Genomic DNA, 21,235 nt, shown 5'->3' with positions numbered 1-21,235 from the left:
TAGTCCACTCCAGCCACTGTGTGAAAAAAAAATCGTACTGCCTCGCAGGGTAATTCATGTGCAAGCTTGATTATGAAGTTTTTAATATCACTTTTTGCATTTCAAACACAACTTAATTAGGGAGCGTCCACGTGACATTTTGCCTTTCAATGTATGGCTGTATATGGAAGGTCGGACTATCGTAAGCACCTCATGATTAATTGAGAGTCGAATAACCCTCAGTGTAAACCTGTTTGATAAAATCGATCCAGCCTTAGCTGATGCCAAATGTTACCGGTCCTTGATTTCCTGATTATAAGTATTTTATACTAAAAAGTGCTATGATTTATGAATTTTCTCTTTTTTGAACAATCTACATCAAATTTTCTCATAATTACATCAGCTTTGAGCCCCCCCACTTTTTCATATATACTTGTGATTTTTGGAATATAGATGGCGCTTTTGACCTTCTCTCACTGACATGCCATTTGAAATCATTGAGCACAGTTACTGTAAAACAAAAAGGTCCAAAGAAAATCTTCATCTTTTTCATCTCACAACCCCTAACCTGGTAACAGAAATAAAGACGGAGTAAAGAGATTCAGTTTTGAGGCGTTGTACTGAACATGCGTTGAAACAAGGGCACCTTTTCAACTTTGGGCACTCCTTTCCTGTCACAAACATTCTCGACTTTCGTTGCAAAGTCATTAGTAATTAAATTTCAAATGATAAGGACGTGAAAGCTTGAGATTTCCCCAAGGATTCTCTTTTTAATGTCTGTCATTTTCCCATCAGTTTTTACGCATTGAGTTTTATTTCTGAATTGAACGTATGTATGTATAAGCATAATTTTGACATTCTTGGTATTTTTCAAAGAAATCTCAGAAAGTAGCACGAGATCAAATTAAACCAAATATACTCTCTTTTTGGGGGGAGGATAATGAACTAGCAAAGTGAACCAGTAAAGACACAAAATAGACAAAATAAAAAAAAAAAACTTATGCCCGCCTTAAAACGCCCGCCTTATAAGTCTGCACATATTCTAAACCCCTGCTTCATAGACAAAAATGGGTTACTTTCGACTGGAAATTGAATGCTGATTTTTTTTTATTTTCACCAATATCCAAAGTTTACAAGTCATGGAGTGATTTCTTTTTAGGGCAAGGGAAGTTAGGGAACCACTGGATTTTTAAAACTACAAAATTATTAATTGTGAAATGTCAGCTTTGGAAAGATCAGTATTTTTTGCTCAACTAATTTGCTTATACACGACACCATAAGTGATGTACAAGAGGAGAATGCTTTCGAGTTAGCATTTCTTGCCTTTTTTAATTCTTTGAACACTGCAAAATACCACTCCCATTTCGTCACTTTCCTTCTGATAACAATTTGAGGATGTACAAGCAGATAGCAATTAATTACCAGCGCTAATAATAGGCCTGTCATGCTCTATACACCAGTTACAATTTTAAAATCTATTTATTAAAAAAAAGCTCAGGCTAAAGAAACTAGCGCGCGGTTCATTCAAGGTAAAGTGTATTATGCGGATAATTATGGGTTTTTATACAATCGTCAAAGGATTCTTAACAAGAAGATTTGTAATTTGTGTAATGGGGGTGGGGGTTTGTGACCCTTGATTGCTGGCAGGCCAAAAAGGAGAGAACACAGACAAGGTGGTTGGAATAGGTAGTGAATGGTACAGCACTGAAGCATGTTCAACAACAAATCCTCATCAACAAAAGAACTTAGTCTAAGAATCATTACTACAAAATTAAACAAAGCATAAAGTGAAAAAAGTAAAACAAAAGTATATGTATAAACTCTCGAGATCTCATACACACACAAAAGTGAACTTCATCTGTCACTGGAGTCTTGCAAGGACCGTGCAAGTCTAATTAAAGATGGAGCCTACTCCACAAGCCAGAATGATAAAAAAAACCTTCTGGACCGTGCCCTAGCAGTGGCACCAAATCTGTTCACAAATCCAAACAAAACCCTGATAGATAAAAACATAAGACTCTAACCTCGAAACACTGGTGGGACTCCAACTTCCCAAGATTAACAATCCAGACACTGCGTAGCCTGGCACTTGCCTCTTGTTCAATCAGACAAAAGGGAAGCAGCAATTTCCATAATCAATGACACCGTCCCAGGCTAGCCTGGCCACTACCAGCTACCCTACACAAGCCCCAAGGCTATAAGCTAATTGGACTGGAATGTCCACCCAGGGGCTGGGCCATGTGGCCTGTGGTCAGTGTTTTACCATAAGGCTACAAGTAAATTTAGGATTCACAAAATGAAAAGAAAAACTTCTGAAATGATAGCTCGATGACACTAAGACTATTAAAAAGTAATAATCAAGAAAACCAATATAAAAGTAATCTATACATTATAATCTGCATGAAACTGGGGCTACCAAGGCAAAACATCATATGGTTTCAATTAAAAATCCAGAAGTAAATGCACTCTCTGGACCAGAATATGGTCAGATTTTGGTCGAGAGTGACCTGCATGTTACATACAAGCAAAAAGTATAGTTGAGCAGAGCATGGGTAACAACTGACAATAAAACTCGATTAACAAAACCCAACAAAAAATCCAAACTTTAAACAAAAGATTCTTAACTATCATTGGGATTCATCAAACTTCTAAATGATATCAAAAAGAGAGGAAATTTCCTTACCTGAAAAGGAGAGAACACAGACAAGGTGGTTGGAATAGGTAGTGAATGGTACAGCACTGAAGCATGCTGGATCACACCACCCAGACCAGTGCACCACCCCATCCAGGGTCACTCAACTTTCAAGAAGGGGATCTAACTGTCTACAGTAAGCACAGGTGTAGTGGGCTAAATCAAGTTGAAACTCCAAAAGCAAAAACAAAAAGTGGTTAGGGGTGTATCATACAAAAGAAAGAAAACAAAAATGAGTAAAATTTTAAAGGGGACTAGTAAATAAAAAAGAGGGGGGGCACACCTCTTACATCCTCCAACGCTTCTCTATTGGCGTCCCTGCCAATACATGTCTGAAGAATAATTTAAATGTTCACTAGTGTTCTTTGATTTCTTCAGTACACTAAACGCTCTGGAGCTTTACCGCGGGTGGAATTCGTGGATCTCCGCCTGGTTACAGGTTCTGGCATGGGGGAGTCCGCACGTATTGGTACCGGGGTCAGCAACTTTGCTGGGGGCTGTACACTTGCCTGAGAGGTGGGGTCGGAAGACGTCTTCGGGGAACTGGAAGCTGCTGATTTGGCGATGGTGGGACGTGTAATGGGGGTGGGGGGGACGGCATCAGTGCTGAGCTGTGTGTGCGGTTCTCGAATTTTCACTGGTGAGACAGGTGGCAACATGCGCCCAGTTGGTGTACTGGCCATCGGTATGAGCCAACCGTGGGCGCGGAAGACTGGAGCATCCGGGTTCAGGTTGTTTGAGGGGAGAGAACTATTTGTTTCCTTGGGGGCATCATGTGAAGAAAGATGGGACGACTCTGGGGAAGACTTGAATTTGCATAAGCCCAGTGCATTGCGATGAAGGATCTTGCTCTTCCTGGTCTGCTCCTGCTCCACCTCATAGACAGGAATGGCCGGATGAGGTTGTCGGGCAACTATGTAGGGAACAGACTCCCGTCGGTCACTCGTTTTACACCGCCCTCTCAGACCTCTATTGCGAACAAGGACGCGTTCTCCGGGGAGAAGGGGTAGATCTTTCGCCCTCTTGTCAAATGCCTTCTTCTGGTTGTCTGCTGCCGACTCCAGTGACTTCCTAGCAGTCTCATGGGCTATCATCAGACGATGATGATGTGCAGCAACCCACCCATCAGGACTCTCTTCTCCTTGTTTGTCGGGAAGGCCCATAGTCATGTCTATGGGGAGCCTGCAATGCCGGCCGAACATCATATAGTGAGGTGTGTACCCTGTAGAAGAATGGACCGAGTTGCAATAATAATAACAAAGCTCTGGGAGATACTCCGCCCAACGCTGTTTCTTCTCTGCTTCCATTGTCCCAATGAGGTCAAGTAGTGTGCGGTTAAACCGCTCACAGAGGCCATTCCCAGCAGGGTGATACGGGTTGCTCGGCTTTCTGTCACGCCATACAAATCGCACATCTCCTGGATTGTCACAGACTCGAAATTGGCACCTCTGTCAGAATGAATGCGCCTCGGCACTCCATAGTGGAGAATGAACTTTGACCACAGGGCCTTTGCAGTGGTGGCGGCAGTTTGGTCTCGGGTTGGGACAGCCACTGTGATCTTCGTGAAATGGTCGGTCATAACAAGAACGTGCTCATAGTCTCCTGATGACCTTTCTAGGGTGAGGAAGTCCATGGCTCTAGGGGAGCAGTTGTCTTGATGGAGACCAGAGGAGCTTTGTTTGTTGTCACCCGTTTCCTGAGGGAGCATCTCTTGCAGCTCTCACACCAGTTTCGCACCATGGATGCCATCGTAGGCCAGAAAAATCGAAATCGAACTGCCTCCTGTGTTTTCTCCACTCCCATGTGCCCAGCCTTATCATGCAGCTCTGTCAAAACATCTCTTCTAAGACACTCGGGTAACACCAACTGACTCCTCTCTTCAAGCTGTTTGGGATCTGTGGTGACTCAAAATAGAGTGTCGTTGATGAGCTGAAGTTTCTTCCTCTCTCCAAAAAGTATTCAGGTTTTTGGACTAAACATGCCCCGCTCTGAGCCACTCGGACACCTGTTTTCTTTGACTAGTTGCCACACAACTCCAATGTCATGGTCCTCCTGCTGTAGCCTAGACATATCAACAGCACTCACCCCAGTCAACATCTTGGTGGCACCAACTGTACAACGAGACACCTCAGACTCAGATGTACTCTCTGCAAAAGCCTCACAACATGCTCTGACAACAGCAATTGTGACATCAAAGCTGCTTTCGTCAGGTTCCTCAATCTCATCGGGTGCAGTGGGCCTCTGAAGCCTGGAGAGGGCATCTGCATAATCATTCTTCCTTCCAGGCCGGTATTTGATATCGAAGTTAAAACTCGACAACTGTGCTAGCCAGCGTTGTTCAACTGCTTGCATATTTGCTGTATTCAGGCGGACCAAAGGGTTGTGATCTGTGTACACTGTGAATCTGCCGCCCATCAAGTATTCCCGGAATTTCTCAGTGATGGCCCACTTCATCACTAGCAGCTCTAGTTTGAACGCACTGTAATAAGCATCATTCCTCTCTGCCGTCAGATGACCACGACTAGCATAAGCTATCACTCTGTCTCTGCCACCCTGCTCTTGAGAGAGAACAGCCCCAAGGCCCTCGTTGCTCGCGTCAGTGTAGAGGAGGAATGGCTTGGAGTAGTCAGGGTAGGCAAGAACCGGTGGGGACATCAGACACTAGCGAAGATGGTCAAATGCTTCCTGGCATTCTGCGGTCCAGACAAACGGCGGGGCCTTCTTCGTCTTCTTGGAATCCTTCTTGGGCTGCGATGTCAGAGCATACAGGGGCTTGGCAATCTTTGAAAAAACCTTCACGAACCTCCTATAATATCCTGCAAAGCCTGGGAATTGCCGTACAGCTTTGGCCCAGGTTGGGACAGGCCACTCCTCCAACGCTGAACATTTGACCGCGTCATTTTGGATGCTTTCTGCTGATGCCACATGCCCAAGGAAGTTGATGGAGCTCTTGAGCAGGTGACACTTGGAAGGTTTTGCCTTGACACCATGTTCTGCTAAGCGAGAGAAGACCATGTTCAACCCTTCAAAATGTGATGTGAAGTCAGCAGAGAATACAATAATGTCATCACGGTTAAACATCAGCGTCTCACAGGACTGATCTCCAAAACACCGCTCCATGAATCGCTGAAAAGTTGCCGGTGCATTACTCAAGCCAAATGGCATCCTGTTAAACTCATACAATCCCATAGGAGTTGTGAAAGCCGTCTTAGCCCGGTCAACTGGGATCCATTTCAATCTGCCAGTAGCCGCTCATCAGGTCAATGGTGGAGAAATATCAGGGGCCACGGAGGGCATCCAGGGACTCATCAATTCTGGGCAATGGGTAGGCATCAGAGGTGGTGACTGCATTAAAGCGTCGGTAGTCAACACATAAACGCAAGTCTCCACACTATTTCCTTACCAACACGATAGGAGAAGCCCAAGGGCTGGAGCTCTCCCTGATGACGCCGTTGCTCAAAAGGGCCTTGAGGTGGTCTTTCACCTCCTGGTACAGGTGTGGGGGGACTCGCCGATACCGTTCCTTGATGGGTCTATTCGTCTCAGTGGGGATCTTATGTTTTACTGTGGTGGTCTTCCCAAAATCGTGGCTGTCTTTGGAGAAAACATCCTGGTGTCAATGAAGAAGAGAGCAAAGCTGCCCGAATTCATCTGTGGTCAAATCCTCTCGACCAACATTCACTGGCACTGGCAGCTCCTGTGGTGTGATCTTACACCCATCCTCTGTCTGCTCCCGAAGACTCACTTTCACCTTATGTAACCCCAGTTCGACCAGCTCCAGCTTGTCCACAGATGGTGCACTCTGCAGCACTTCAGTCACACCACTCACTTGTGCTAGCCTCATTCCACTGTGTACCTTGACATCCCACTGATTAGGGTTGGCTACTCGAACAGGAACAAGGCCCTTTGTGGTTGTACAGACACTCTTGGCAATCATGAGATGTTTGGGCAGGAACTTCGCAGGGGTTGACTCAATCAGGACTGCACTCTCATGCACATAAGAGGGGTGGCATCGCCCAGGGATGACCATTTCTGTGCCGGCAGGTATAACTATGGGGCGCTGGTTGGCTGCACGGACGATATCAGATGGTGGCCTGGAGCGCCAGGACCAAGGCTCTGTCTGCATCGTTCTTGAAAAGAAAGACGCTGACTCCTTGAAAAGCAAATCTTGACACCTCCGCAGCACGTTCATACCAAGAATGGGTCTGGTTGGGGTCTCAGTCGGCTTGAGAATGAACAAGACGGCCTGCTCAACCTGACGGCCCATCAAGTGCACATCTAGCTCTACCACACCTTGGTATGGGATCTGCAGGCCATTGGCGGCTACTAAACGGATGTAAGGCTTTGCAAGGCTAATCTCCTCGATGTTAGTCTGGAAGTATTCCCTGAAGACCTCGTATGGTATTGTAGAAACCTGGGACCCAGTGTCCAGAAGACAGGTGACCTCCTGACCTCCCAGAACAACAGCGATGTAGAGGCAATCCCCGACGGCCTTACTAGAGTGTTCCAGTGTCTGGCCCTCGACACAGGAACATTGTAGTTTAACGGAGCCAGTCGCTGCCTGGTGTCACACTCCTTCGCCATGTGCCCCGGCTTGTCGCATCTCAAGCAGATCGGGTTTCCTTTGTCGTCCCATCTGGGTTGCAGTCGCGGGGGTCTCCTTATATTGGCAAATGAGGAACTGGAACGAAGCTGGTTTAACTCCAACCTCATGACTGCCATCATCTCTGCCATTTTCCGTTGCTGCTGGACAGTCCTCTCAAGGGTGGCGTGGAGGATTTGCATTTGAGAGGGGTCCTGGGGGATCTGCATCGGGGAGCAGGGTTGACGTTCTGCTTCAACCCTGCAAAGACATTGACCTTAAGGTCAATCGGCACGAAGCTGATGTGGTGGGCTGCAGGTGCCGGTGCAGCTCCACCATTAACCACATTCTCTCCTTCCATGATGTAGGTGCCAACAATCCCACTACTGACACATGTAATGGGGGTGGGGGGTTGTGACCCTTGATTGCTGGCAGGCTGAAAAGGAGAGAACACAGACAAAGTGGTTGGAATAGGTAGTGAACGGTACAGCACTGAAGCATGTTCAACAACAAATCCTCATCAACAAAAGAACTTACTCTAAGAATCATTACTACAAAATTAAACAAAGCATAAAGAGAAAAAAAAAGTATATGTATAAACTCTCATACAGGGACCTTCATCTGTCACTGGTCTAATTAAAGATGGAGCCTACTCCACATGCCAGAATGATAAAAAAACCTTCTGGACCGTGCCCTAGTAGTGGCACCAAATCTGTTCACAAATCCAAACAAAACCCTGATTGATAAAAACATAAGACTCTAGGCTCTAAACACTGGTGGGACTCTAACTTCCCAAAATTAACAATCCAGACACTGCGTAGCCTGGCACTTGCCTCTTGTTCAATCAGGCAAAAGGGAAGCAGCAATTTCCATAATCAATGACACCGTCCCAGGCTAGCCTGGCCACTACCAGCTACCCTACACAAGCCCCAAGGCTTTAAGCTAATTGGACTGGAATGTCCACCAAGGGACTGGGCCATGTGGCCTGTGGTCAGACAGTGTTTTACCATAAGGCTACAAGTAAAATTAGGATTCACTAAATGAAAAGAAATGATAGCTCGATGATACTAAGACTATTAAAAATTAACAATCAGGAAAACAAATATAAAAGTAATCTATACATTATAATCTGCATGAAACTAGGGCTACTAAGGCAAAACATCATATGGTTTCAATGGAAAATCCAGAAGTAAATGCACTCTCTGGACCAGAATATGGTCAGATTTTGGTCGAGAGTCACCTGTATGTTACATACAAGCAAAAAGTATGGTTGAGCAGAGGATATGCAACAACTGACAACAAAACTCGATTCACAAAACCCAACAAAAAACCAAACTTTAAACAAAAGATTCTTAACAATCAAAACTATCATTGGGATTCATCAAACTTCTAAATGATATCAAAAAGAGAGGAAATTTCCTTACCTGAAATGGAGAGAACACAGACAAGGTGGTTGGAATAGGTAGTGAACGGTACAGCACTGAAGCATGCTGGACCACACCACCCAGACCAGTGCACCACCCCATCCAGGGTCACTCAACTTTCAAGAAGGGGATCTAACTGTCTACAGTAAGCACAGGTGTAGTGGGCTAAACCAAGTTGAAACTCCAAAAGTAAAAACAAAAAATTTTAAAGGGGACTAGTAAACAAAAAAGGGGCAAGGCACATCTCTTACATCTGCACCAAACGCTCCAGGTTTTAATTAAAAATGTAGGCCCAAGTGCTTGTAAGCAAAAGCTTCATCTACACAGATTCCTCTCTGGTACCATTGAGTGGTCTCACAGCCTCGCAGTCCTGAGAGGTGTCAGCACAACGGCCGTTAAATTCTGGAAGATCAAGGTTTGGAATTTCTGAACAAAGTGTTTTACAAAGTCATTTAATCTCCATCATTAATTGAAAAACAGAGTGCACAGTTTGGGCACACAGAAACATAAATGACTTGGAAAAAATGAATCAAATAGTGTGCTTAAGTTTACTAAACAAAGGTCACGCAGACGAATAACTGTAATGTGCAGAGCGCTGCGTGGGCTCTGTTTTTTTTTCGCAAGTAAGTCAGTGTTCCCACATGGTTTCTGGCGATCTATTCCTCTGTGAGTGATTCCCATTTCCAACTTCCACTGTTGGAAATATTGCTGATGGTGCATCCATCACGACCTTAGGCACATGTTTTTTGGAGGGAGGGGGTAGGGCTGCATAATTTCAAATGGCTAGGACGAGAGGTTAATTCACAATACTCAAAGTCAGCGTGCATGTTGTTGACTTAGTAACGCAAGCTTAGTTTAATACCTTCATTTTCTGCAAATTTCTGAGCGTCTTTCTTACTCTGCAAAAGAAAGAGAACTTGATTTCAAAATTTAACCCTACGACATTGACAAAATTATACATAGATCTTCAAAAGTAGTTTAGGTCTCCTACACACAATTTTCCCAGATCTCTTATCATGGGTTTCGCCACAGTTTTCATGTGGGGAGGGGGAAAAAATCTTTTCCCAAGATGGACAGATCCGGAAAGGGCAGAGCAAGCACTCAACAGCAACGAAACAGTACAGAAGGAGTTTGCCGATTTTTAAAGGCAAATTGGTGATAATCGTACTCCTTTTCCTCCCTCTCCTGACATCTGTTTCTCAAATAGATTTTTCAAATCTAATGTGAATGATTCCACCCGTTTTAAAACCCTATTGCAAACAAATGTGGGCTAGTTTGTGGGCGGCAAACAGTAAAAGAGGCGAATCCCATTTGCCCTTACTCGACCAATCGGGTTAGCAGAGCTTTCACGACAGCTGCATGCCTTTGGGCTAAATGTCATTTTTGTCTCCTCGTGCCTTCCCAAAAGCCTCATATCCCCTCTGTGTTGATGAGATGGGGGTGGATGCGGGAGTCTTGGATGAGGTGTTATAAGACAGCACTGCGGTCACTGCTTCGAGGGATAAACCAAACTTATACCTTCTTGAGGGGATCTCGTGACCGTTGCCAAAGCTAAAGTCCGTCAGTGGTCATACTCATTATTGAAAGTGCCGAAAGATGTAGCTCTAACAACAGATGTTAAATGTTACTGTCAGAGTATGCTACAAGAAGAAGTAGTACAAGAAATCAGTAGCATGCACTAGTTTCTAGATCGCGATAAAATATAATTCACGACCCACATCTTAACATTCATGGGATATTGTATATGGGACTTAGTTTGAATCTGGGTTCTGAAACTAAGGCATATGCAAAACGTATTTCGTTGTTCTCGTACCTTTGTTTCATTTTTTCGTCTGGTGCTTTTAATCTAAAACAACAGAAAATAGGAAAACTAGTAAGTGTTTTTTTCAGTTACAGCCATATAGTTTTGTCATACACAAGTAAGTTGAGTTTCGTAGTTTTCGGTTTTAATTTTATATCGTACTCCATTCGTTTTCAGTGCCAAATATAGATTCTGAGGACAGGAACATTTATTTCTTTATGTTTAAAATGACGATATCTCAGACTTTTACACAAGTTTGACAATTAAAGTAAATGTCTCAAATAATACACATATTTTATCTCAAATATATAACATAAAGGAATGGCTGGAGTAATAGTGATGTTTTGTATCCCATTGAACTATTGCGTCTATGAACTCCAGGCTCAAACCCACCTTGCAAATGGCCATGGCCAAGAAAATGTTGACAGTGATTGACAGAGCAGCAGTAACTGTGACTGCAATCAAAGCATTTGCAATGCTGTCTGGCTTGTCGGTTGTTGCCGATATAAGACCCATTGCTTCCCTCATGACAGCTGTGGTCGTTTGAAGTGATGTTAAATCTGCATATCCAATCAGAAATTCGTTATAAAGTGACTCAAAGTGTGGCTAAACCAATCCTACTAACCGTCATTGTCATGTTTCCCACTGATAACAATTATCTCCACTGTTGTTGCATCGCTCCCATTTGTGTGCAGAAGTAAGACGTAACCCATATCACACATTTTGCACACAGACAAATTTTAAAAGAAGTGCAATTTCTAGGATTTATTCTTACAAATGGGTCATTAGCGAGACATTTTGTGGAAAATTTGTCAACCTTAGGGAAACATCGGTCACATTGAAATGTCTCCCTAATGCTCTAACTACCAGTAGGAGGCCGAATTTTAGCGTCCAAATTTTGAGAGATGATAGATTACGGTCTAAATTGAAAACATACAAAGTTTGGTTCAGATCAGATTAGGGAATATTTAATTATGGGGCAGTAAAGTTTGTGCACGTTCCCATGGGAATGTCTCCCAAGTGACTCATTTTCGGTAAAACAGTATTTCTGCAACTATTAACAAACTTTTCAGTGCATGCATTAAACATCATTGGTGTGAATACCATGACCCATCCTTTCTGAGCTTAGTGAGTGACAGCAAAGAACGCCTAGAATTTGTCCACTGTGTAGCAAAGGGCAGTTCAGGCTCAAAGAAAGCATAGGGATTGAGACTATCAGATAAAAAGCCGCTAAAAAGGTACGATCGGGACCGTCAATGCAAACCTGGGACGCTGGCAGCCAAACACAGAGGCAAGGGAAAAATTCAAAGTTGGGAAGCAGAAAAATTTCCATGTAGACTTTAAGGAGTGCCACAGTCAATATTTCTAACTTAAACCACACAGGACAACAATTGTACTTTCGACGACTGAAGAAATCCTTTTGTGGCTATGCGCCTGAGTTTGCGTTAAATCTTCTGATATATTAAATTGATTTATTAAAGAAGTTCAAAGATTTGACATATAAGATTTTTATTTTTAGGGCATCAACGGCAATTAAAAATGAGCAAGATTCAGAATTTTGACTTTTAGAATTCACCCTTGTGTTCCTGATCTCCAGTTCGAGTTTTGCATTGCTTAAAGTAGTAACAAAATTATAAGTTGAATGAAAAATGACCCAATTCTAAACTAAGTAATTTCTTCAAATATTGCCCCATTTGTGCTATTGGCTGGTTCACTGTTCAATAGACATAGGGTTTTTGTGCTATTGAACTCTTCGTTGTTCACAAGCGTCAACAACCTGAGTAGTAACACGTACCACTTTTCTTTGAAAAGAGACTTCTTTAAAAAAGTATGGAAGACAAAAAAGGATGATGAGACTGCACTGCGTTTAAAGATGCTGGAGATCTGCAATGTACTTTGAACAACCAGACAGACCATCCTAAAGCACAGATGGTGATAATACCAAACGAATAAGCTGTGAAATTTGACCGTGTATAAAAGGACTTCGAACCCACCACCATATAGCCTGTCACCACTGCCTACATTTAGAACAAATGTACAGGCTCACGTGGCGTTGTTTGGAGTACCGGATATTCCATGACAGTTGCCGTCACACGACTGCCATTCGTGGCTCCAAGTGCTTCCCCATACGCTTCACATCTAAACTTCTTGTCATTCACTTTGGTTGATGAGAGGGGAAGAGATGTTGAGGTCGTGAAAGTGTTTTCCAAAACCTCACCTGACGACAAAATAAGCCACAAGCTATCAGTGTTAGCGATGACAGCGTCTGAAGCTTAGATTACAAAATGTGTTGATGAGTAAGTCAACTGATTAACTATGGACAAAAATTGGACTTTTGCTTCCTCTCCAGATAGTGTTGACTAAATTAATTCTGTTTCGCATTAATTCATCTAGATCTATCATGAGCAACATGAAACATGGCGTTTCATTTACAGCATATCGATTACCCTAATCCATACTCTCTTGATCTAAACCAAACGGGGACAACTAACAAGGCATTTGCACACTGGTGTAATCAGTGAGGGCTAGGGCAACGCTGTACGTTGATTGCTTTTCGGTAACGCAGTAAACCCCCTTTTCAGAGAACATTCCTCACCCAACCCTGCACTCAAAATTGGATACACCACTGGCCTTGGTAAGAACTTCACCCGATACTCACTCTGTTCTACATCAAACCTATCGCTAAGAAGTTCTATCCCGCCGTCACTATATACGAGAAACCATCGAAGAACCACAGCTGGCTTGACGTTCCGTACGGAGCATGTCAACCTCGGTTTCATGACGTCGTGCGAAAACACTGCCTTGCATTCAGACTTTGGGGCTCCTCGGGTGCACTCTGTTACCTCTGGAAAGGGTTCCTTAGGAGAAACTAGAAAATGAAGAGACCAAAAAATAACTGGAGACCAATGCTAGGAGACGCCATTAACGCAGTGACACTGCATAGCGAGCGTAACACCGGTGTGCGAGTGCGGTGTCACCGCAATAATGACTTCTCTTTCTGGTTGCCAGATTGGCATAGACACACCTTATAACTACCCATGAGCAAATTATAACGCGTCATTTGTCGATTTTGCCTCGCGACCAGGAAGCAGAACAGACACGCGCCCATGGGTGGCGCTCTTCCCGGTGAGTATCCAGCTGCCTGCCGTGCGGTAGCTTTTTCAGGCAAGCACCAAAAATTCTCTGTGGTGCCTGCCTCGTAGACTTGTATTCTGTGGCATATACTTTAATTTTAACAGAACCAGTCCGTTACACTTCTTGCGAGACACACGGAGCTCTGCAGCTGCGAAAAAATTCTATGCTGACCTGGAATTTAATATTTTGTCAAGTTTGCTCACGAATGAGATGTAGCATTACAAACAAAACTTTGGGGGGGGGTCGTATTGGGAGGTAGTCCAGTCGACTTTCACCTCTGGACTAGCAATTCCTACTACCCTCAAACCATGCTGTTTTTGTATAATACCAATCAAGGACACAGCTTCAAAATTCGCCACATTTCAAAATTTCATTTTAAAATAGCGAATACGATGCAAAGTAACCAGCTGCAACAAATTTTAGCCAAAGAGAGACAAAAGTCAGAGGTAACAGAGCTGCCTAAGATAACCCTAAATGTAGTGCAAGAACATAACAATGTAAGAACAAGAAATTTTTCTTTTACAAATCCCCAATAAAAGCGGGGCGAGCGGTAGCCTGTATAGCCAATCTCAACATTACCAAGGAGCCCTTATCCCGCACAGCGAAATGCAAACCTAATGAAATAACCACACACCTTTGACAGCCACGGTGACGTGGCCGTCGACGACCATTCTCAGTCTCGGCTTGGCTTTGTAAAAGTAGATCCCCTCATCGGAGTCGGTGACGTTTTCGATGACCAAAGAAAAGTTACCGTCGATATTGTAGACACCCTCAGGGATACTGTTTTGTGGAGCAACCCTACCCCTGAAGGATGAGATTAAAAGGTTTCCGTCTTGCACTCGGGTGACGTACCAGTACTGAGCGGTGATCTCATGCAGCGGGAGTTGTCCGGACGTGACGGGAGGACACGGAATGACCCCACGGCTCCCTCGCTCAAGGAAGAGGGTCGAGGATGTGACTGGAATGAAAAGAATTTGTGTTATTAAAAATTCAGATCTATCTCAGGAAACCGCTGCCAGAAGTAAACAAATAAATGTATCGAAAACCAAATAAAGTCATTGAAACATCGGTTTTGTTTTTTTTTTATTTTGTGTATCCCTTGTAAGTAAAAATGTAAAAAGGACAACAGCCTCCACCAGCTAACAACACAAAACAAACCACCACCAATGAGAGAGACCAGAAAATAACAATTAAGATTATAGGAAAAGAAGCGGATATAATGGAAACATTGGGTTGGAAACTGCATATGAACTGAAACAGATAAACTCATTAAAGATCTGTCAACCTCTTAATTTGGGGGGGGGATTTGGTTCTCTTTTTAGATGCAAGATCAGGCAAACATAAAATGTATACTATCAGTCCGATACTTTGTTTAACTACATTGCAGGTCTGCAAGGTGTCAGGAAAAACTAAGTACTGAATCCAGTATGGCCAATTCAGTATTCAACTGCGCCTTGCAAATTGTATTTCCCTCTTTTACTTGAGCGGCCTTCCCCCGCCCCGGTACGCGTAGCCAACAGAGAGGGAAGAGAACAGAGGTAAAAAACGACACTCTAACGTACCATGCTAGACGAGTGAGGACTTCTAGGTTGAGGGTACAGACCCAAACACAGGGAAGTGTGGCGGTGACAGCGGATCCCTTTGCGACTTTCATTGTGATGAATGTCTTGTGACCCGAGTGAGTTTTACAAAAGAACGGCTTTGAATACAAAATATCTTGGCTGTGATCACGATTTAGCTTATCCAGAAGATTTGGATATAATGCCATAAATAAATGTTACAGACATTAGGTGATCACTTCTACTGCTTTTTAAATCGGTTTCTTCTTTATGGGAGGTTTGTGAACCGTATTTCAAGTGAGCGACATGTGTCTTATCGACCTAAAGAGAAATAAGTTCATGTGCACCAAGTTCTTTGCCGCCTGCTGTTAATACGTAACACATCTTTCACACCTATACATTTAGATTTATCCCCAGTCATCGCTCTTTTCCACCTACATCCCACGGTTCTCTACTTACACTCATTTATTGCCATTGATCAACTTCAGGTTTGTCATTTTGTCTAAACGTTTGGCTGACCTAACACTCTTATTTTTGTGTGAATTCAATGTAATGCGAAGGTCATCTGATGATAAGACAATGTGTGCTAATTTCTTTCCCTCCTGATCTCATGATCACCGATAACGAACAAGGACAATTTGTCGAAGGCGGAGGGATATCCTGCAGATGTGGCATAGATGCCACCTGTTTGCCAGCAAAGGGTCGGGAAGGCTAGAAACTGGAACCCTGATTCTGATCACTTCCACACCTCAATTCATGCAGCGATGTGCTTTATAGGATAATGCTTAAAATGAAGAATTCCGGAATTCAGTGGGAAGCTTTCTGACTAATTGACCTTGATGATAAGGACATCCACATGAATTATGACAGCCGTTCACCACGCTCGATTGAGGAAACTTGGATATACAAGCAATGAATCGTGCCTAATTTTCAATATGTAACAGCGGGCCTACGGTTGTGTGCACATTTAATTTTGTTGCAAGGGTTGTTATTATTTCTTTATTATTGCAATGTTTCTAAATGCACCGTGTACCTTCTAAAATTCAACCAAATGTTCAGTGATGTATAGTCGAGTACTTTTTGAGAACCAAGTTCTCTACCAAATATTTAACTAGTTAGGAGGGAACAAATCTGAAGTACATCGTCATTTTAAGGTACATGCATAAAGGTAAGATTACAAAGCAACATAATGACTTCAGACCATCACTGTTTGATTAAAATTAACTTTTTTAGGACAAAAGTACTCGGCCGAGTACTTTTCTCCTTAAAACTTAAATTTTACACAACTGGGAGTGTCTGAATTCTAACATTTATTTTGTAATCTTACCTTTGCACATTTACCATGAAATGCCAGTGCACTCTGGCTTTATTCCCTCTTACCCAGTTCAGTATTTTGCGGAGAACGTCGGTACTCGGAAAGTACTCAACTACAACACTGCAAATGTTGACATTTGTGGGCTACAGCCTCTGTCAGTAATACGTCGGCTGATCCATAATACACATTCAAATTAAAAGGAATCACTTGCAAGCAAATGGATACATGCGCACACAAGCGAAAAGCCCGTTTGATTTCGGTTGTTGATTCATACTCCTTGATATCAACAGCACTGCTGTAAGAAGCCTTAATCCGGAATGTTTCTGTGGGGAGGAAAGATATAACAATATGACAGTTCAGCGGGAAAATGAAAGTAATAATCTGCTCATTCACCTTATCTTACATTGGAACAGTAATTTCTCAGCTAACCAATTCTCTTTTATAGATGTAACTTGATATCCGCAGTGACATATGGCCACAACAGTGACATATGGCCACAACAGTGACATATGGCCACAACAGTGACATGTGGCCTAAGGGAACAGGCTCAAACTGTAGCTCAAAATCACTGCTACAAATGTTAATCCTTGCTACGTCGGTTGAAGTACCCTTTGTGTAACACTGAAGCCGTCTGCTCAAAGTGTCGTAGTTTTTCAAAATCACCACCCTTTAATTTCTTCTCTAGCCCATGAAATTGTTCAGAGTTACAATTGTCATTTTTTTGCACTCATACATAGTTGGCCTACCTCCCCCGGTGGCATCTTCGAATTCTGCGCTGTTCAGAAGTCGTTTTCGGACGTTGATTTTGCCCCATTAAATGAAACATCTGTCCCACACTGCCTTGGATGACCACAAATCGCCTTTTCCCAAAAAAAAGAAAAAAGTTCAGTAAGAAACAGCTAGTTTCTTTAAGCTACAGTAATCCCTCCTGCGGAAAGTAATCATATTCAATGAAAATGACACTATAAAACATTTTAAAGCTCAAAATGTAACAAATAGGTGTTGAAAGTTATTCATTTTATTTCTTTTGTACTCTTACATTTCGTCGCCGTTTTCACGAAGAGACAAAAGTATTGAAAATGTAAAATTCAGGTGTCGAGAAAATCGCATTTCTTTATTTGTCAGTACTACTGAATACATTTTGGTTGTCCGAAACAACACCTCTCACCATAAGTGGTGGATGCTTGTGAGGGGATCATCCAATATCCCACCCACTGGTCAAAACATGTGGGAGGGTATGTACACCCCCGGTAATCCAGGATTTTCTACGCCCGTGCTTCACGGAGTAGGCATATTATTAGGATTTATGGAATTGTCATAAACAAGAAAATGTTTCACTGAAAATCTCGCGTGTAACGCTATACAAACATTAAACGAAATACGTGTGGTATTTTTAAAATTATGTTCATTTAGCAAGTGCTTAAAATAACTCGTTTCGTGCATAAAAATACATTTATATTTATGAGTACATGTAAATGTTGTCCGAATACACCCTGGGAACGGCGTTGATATCACAGACCTTTGAACTTGACACTGCATTTTTTCTCATATTGCCTAGCCTGGCAATTTCATACGGCACGGTAGTGCAATCAAAGATTACGCATAGTGTCTACACCGGAGCTGTTACACGCTACGGTAGAATGAGTCTGGTATTGCTGACGTACATTGCACAGCCCGACATGTTTACATTATTACCTGCGTGGCAGTTCTGGCTCTATGCCAAATGACAGGGTTAGGCTTTTTTCGAGCTTCACAATTAGGTTGTTCACGTACAGCAGTTACATGACGGCACACGTACTTGCTTCCGCTGGCATAAAGCATTATGGACATGAACGGAGCGCTTAGTGTATTTAATTTCAATGCATTACTAAGTGATTAATTACATCGACGTTAGTTCATAATTTGATTATTAATTGTTTCGATATAGTTTATACCAATATATTGGTCCTGAAAAATATATGAAAACAATTAATAATCAATTGATTCCCCCCCCCCATTTTTTTTCTGACGAGAGAGGAGAACTTATTTTCCTTCGATATTTCTAACCCATATAACAAATTTAATTCAAGGTGTCTTCGTATTAGCTCCATGACCAGAATCGACGTCAAGGGCATAGTTTCGTGTTAGAAAGGGGTCAAATTTATTCAGCACCACTTGGCAAAAAGTCAATTTCAAAAACTGATGGTATTTTGAAGATGTTTCGGGGAGCTGGGATTTGTCACAAAAATTTGAACTCAACTGAGGCCTTATTACTCATTTATTTTTAAGTGTGAGATCGTTTGCATAGATTAATGGCAAGAATAGTTAAATTACACCATTTTCCTGTTCGAACAAATTGACTTCATTGAAACATCCATGATCTTTTTTTTATTCGTGGTCGTTTGGAAACTATCGTCGTGATAATAGTTTTTTAACCCAAGAAGTCAAGTACACACTTTTTTAATCGTTTAATTAAGAGACAAGAAGGTATACATATTTTGACGAACCTTTGGTTTAGCGCCTTTTGGCAACAGATTTTGTAAAGGACATCTTGAAGAAAAACACCAAGCCCTTTCCACTAAATGTCAAATGTTAAATGTAAAAAATGGCGAAAAAAAGGAGGTCGGATGATTTGCCGGGTAGCCAGCAGCTACTAAAATAATGTGTAACATCACTTTTAGGGTGTATATTGTATTGGTTGCAATGTACATATGCCAGTTAGTTTTAAAACAGTCGATGTCGAAGTGGTGCAACAGTGCAGGTCAGAAAATAAAGATCTCCAGAAAGAAATGGTACCTTTTGGTCAGGAAACCCAATTATGAAATTGAATGATGAGATTGATGACGTCCCACATTATATGACGGCTGTTCTTAATCTATTGGGTTAAATGTCTTTGAAAACGACGACTCAGTGAAAGCCGAAAAAATTCCTCTTTTGTAATCGCACATACCAGCAGTGTATGCTAATTTCAAGTTGTGTGCACTTGCGTAGCTACAGGTATTACACTTCCAGTACGGAAGTGTAAATCATGTTTCATAATAACACAAAAACTTATTACTCTTACGTTTTGCATTGTGGGAGTTTAATTTTCCAAAGAACGTCAACCCGGAGCAAATTTCTCTAGAGCTCTGAACGCACAACCAGTCCCTATTTATAGGCCTTTATTGTATTTATTGTCCCAAATCCGAATTAAAGGAAAATGGTAAGGCAACTTTAACGATGGCTGAAATCAACGTGTTGCAACTGGGCCACCGTATATTTATGATAACATGTTGGTTGACCTCCAACATCGGAAGCGTGAACATGAGCGTACATGTAAAGCGCCAGCAGTTCTATTGTATGATATACACGCTCAGCCAACTCAGCCGAAGTAGTCCTGTACATGTGCATGTACTGTATGTATATGTACACACGATTGGGTTTCTACAGTATTCGACATTGGCAAGTACTGATACCAACATTAATTTCAGAACAAAGCGATGGAGCCTCTCATTTTATGAGGATACAACAACTTATACGCTGCACAGGCTAGTTTGAAACATCCCCAAAATTACTTTAAAAAAGTGTACAAAACCTCTAAGTCTATCTGTTTCAATTAAATTGTTGGGTATTTCTGATCAGGCACCAATTTTTCTGCAGGCATTCGAGTTATCTGTGTGATCAGTATCCATTGTGTCTATCGGATATTCCGATTGTCAGGGTGTGTCATAAGTGAGACAGTATCTCTGTGTCAGAAAATTAGGACGTGTTTTATTTATTATTACAAATCGTATGTAGTCCAAAATATGTTCCAGGCTGCGAAAAGTGCAAGCAACAGAACGCGTTCGGCGTATGGTAGTCAGTGTTGCGCACCCACAAATCTTGGAAGTCTAGCGCCCCCTAGTTTTACTCGTTCTCGGTCCTTGCATTTCTCAGGGTCTCTTATTTAGCTCAGCTATGCATTATGGACATATAGCAGAGAGGCTAATTTTGTATTAAGATATTCATGCTGTACTCATGCATGTTCCTTCTCTCCTTTATCCTTGTGTTTTCTCTGCTCAGTTTGGCATGTCGAAATTCCCCTCCATGTGGCTGCGTGGTTGGGCATGGCAAGGTTCCCTGAAATGCTAATGTTCAGAAAACCCCAAACTTTGTCACTGTCAATCATTTGCCACAGATGACCGGGTAAGCACTTTCATGCGCCCGGCTTTACCCTTTGTACACGTGACTTCTTATTCTGTATTTATCTTTTTACACACGACACTGAGATTCTTGCACACGACTCTGGCAGGAAGTCATGTGACCCTTTGAGATGGAAGATTTTCATTGGTTGAGCTGTTCAACGACGCTCACGTTTTATTAATTCCTAAGCCTCTAGAATCCTAAAAATAGAGCAGACTTTCCTTAGCTCGTCGGTCAGGTACGGCGGACCAAACCCTTATTGCAAAAGCGGAACTCAACGTAGTGCGGCGGTTGGACCCTTTCCGAGAGAAGTGCGATAGTAACCCTTATGGCAAAGAAATGTAACCATATGAATGGCCAGCTAGCTTAGATTGGACCAATGCGAGAGCGGTACGAATTAGCCCAGGGTGCTAGTGAGAGTCGTAGCGGCCCGTCACCGCTACGTCCGAACAGATTGCCGGGCAAGGCACCCCCGTGTCCCTCGCCACCCTTGTCCTGCTAACTAGCCCAGTCCTACCCGTCTCTACGCTGAGCCAATGGTACACAGTGCGGCGATCTTATCATTGCGCTCAACTCATTGCGGTCTGGGCGGCAGTGCGGTCGGTACA

General features: G+C 42.7%; 1 protein-coding gene and 1 pseudogene across 3 annotated transcripts in view; one reads left to right on the top strand and one right to left on the bottom strand.

The window, feature by feature from the left end:
• Positions 1-1,281: 1,281 nt before the first annotated feature.
• Positions 1,282-21,235, bottom strand: part of LOC110986942 (uncharacterized) — a 20,665-nt gene continuing 711 nt past the window's right edge. Inside the window, exons 2-10 of one of the 2 annotated variants that reach the window (XM_087135665.1) lie at positions 17,234-17,347; positions 16,762-16,810; positions 14,248-14,571; positions 13,138-13,347; positions 12,526-12,696; positions 10,872-11,038; positions 10,491-10,523; positions 9,540-9,576; positions 1,282-9,079 (exon numbers count right to left, since the gene is read on the bottom strand). In XM_087135665.1, coding sequence (XP_086991791.1) covers positions 8,997-9,079; positions 9,540-9,576; positions 10,491-10,523; positions 10,872-11,038; positions 12,526-12,696; positions 13,138-13,347; positions 14,248-14,571; positions 16,762-16,810; positions 17,234-17,248 — 1,089 coding nt within the window. In that variant the 5' untranslated portion in view covers positions 17,249-17,347 and the 3' untranslated portion in view covers positions 1,282-8,996. The other variant, XM_087135666.1, reaches the window with a different exon arrangement.
• The window catches only part of LOC110990180 (betaine--homocysteine S-methyltransferase 1-like), a 13,055-nt pseudogene continuing 11,014 nt past the window's right edge, over positions 19,195-21,235 (top strand). The window contains exon 1 of the transcript XR_015425008.1: positions 19,195-19,911. The product of XR_015425008.1 is annotated as a betaine--homocysteine S-methyltransferase 1-like (transcript). The remainder of the gene's footprint in view (positions 19,912-21,235) is intronic.

This window comes from Acanthaster planci, linkage group LG04, assembly GCF_054643075.1.
Source record: "Acanthaster planci isolate LZ-2023a linkage group LG04, COTS_SCS, whole genome shotgun sequence".
NCBI lineage: Eukaryota > Metazoa > Echinodermata > Asteroidea > Valvatida > Acanthasteridae > Acanthaster > Acanthaster planci.
Note: the sequence above shows the minus strand (reverse complement) of the source record. Positions and strands in the feature narration are given on the sequence as shown.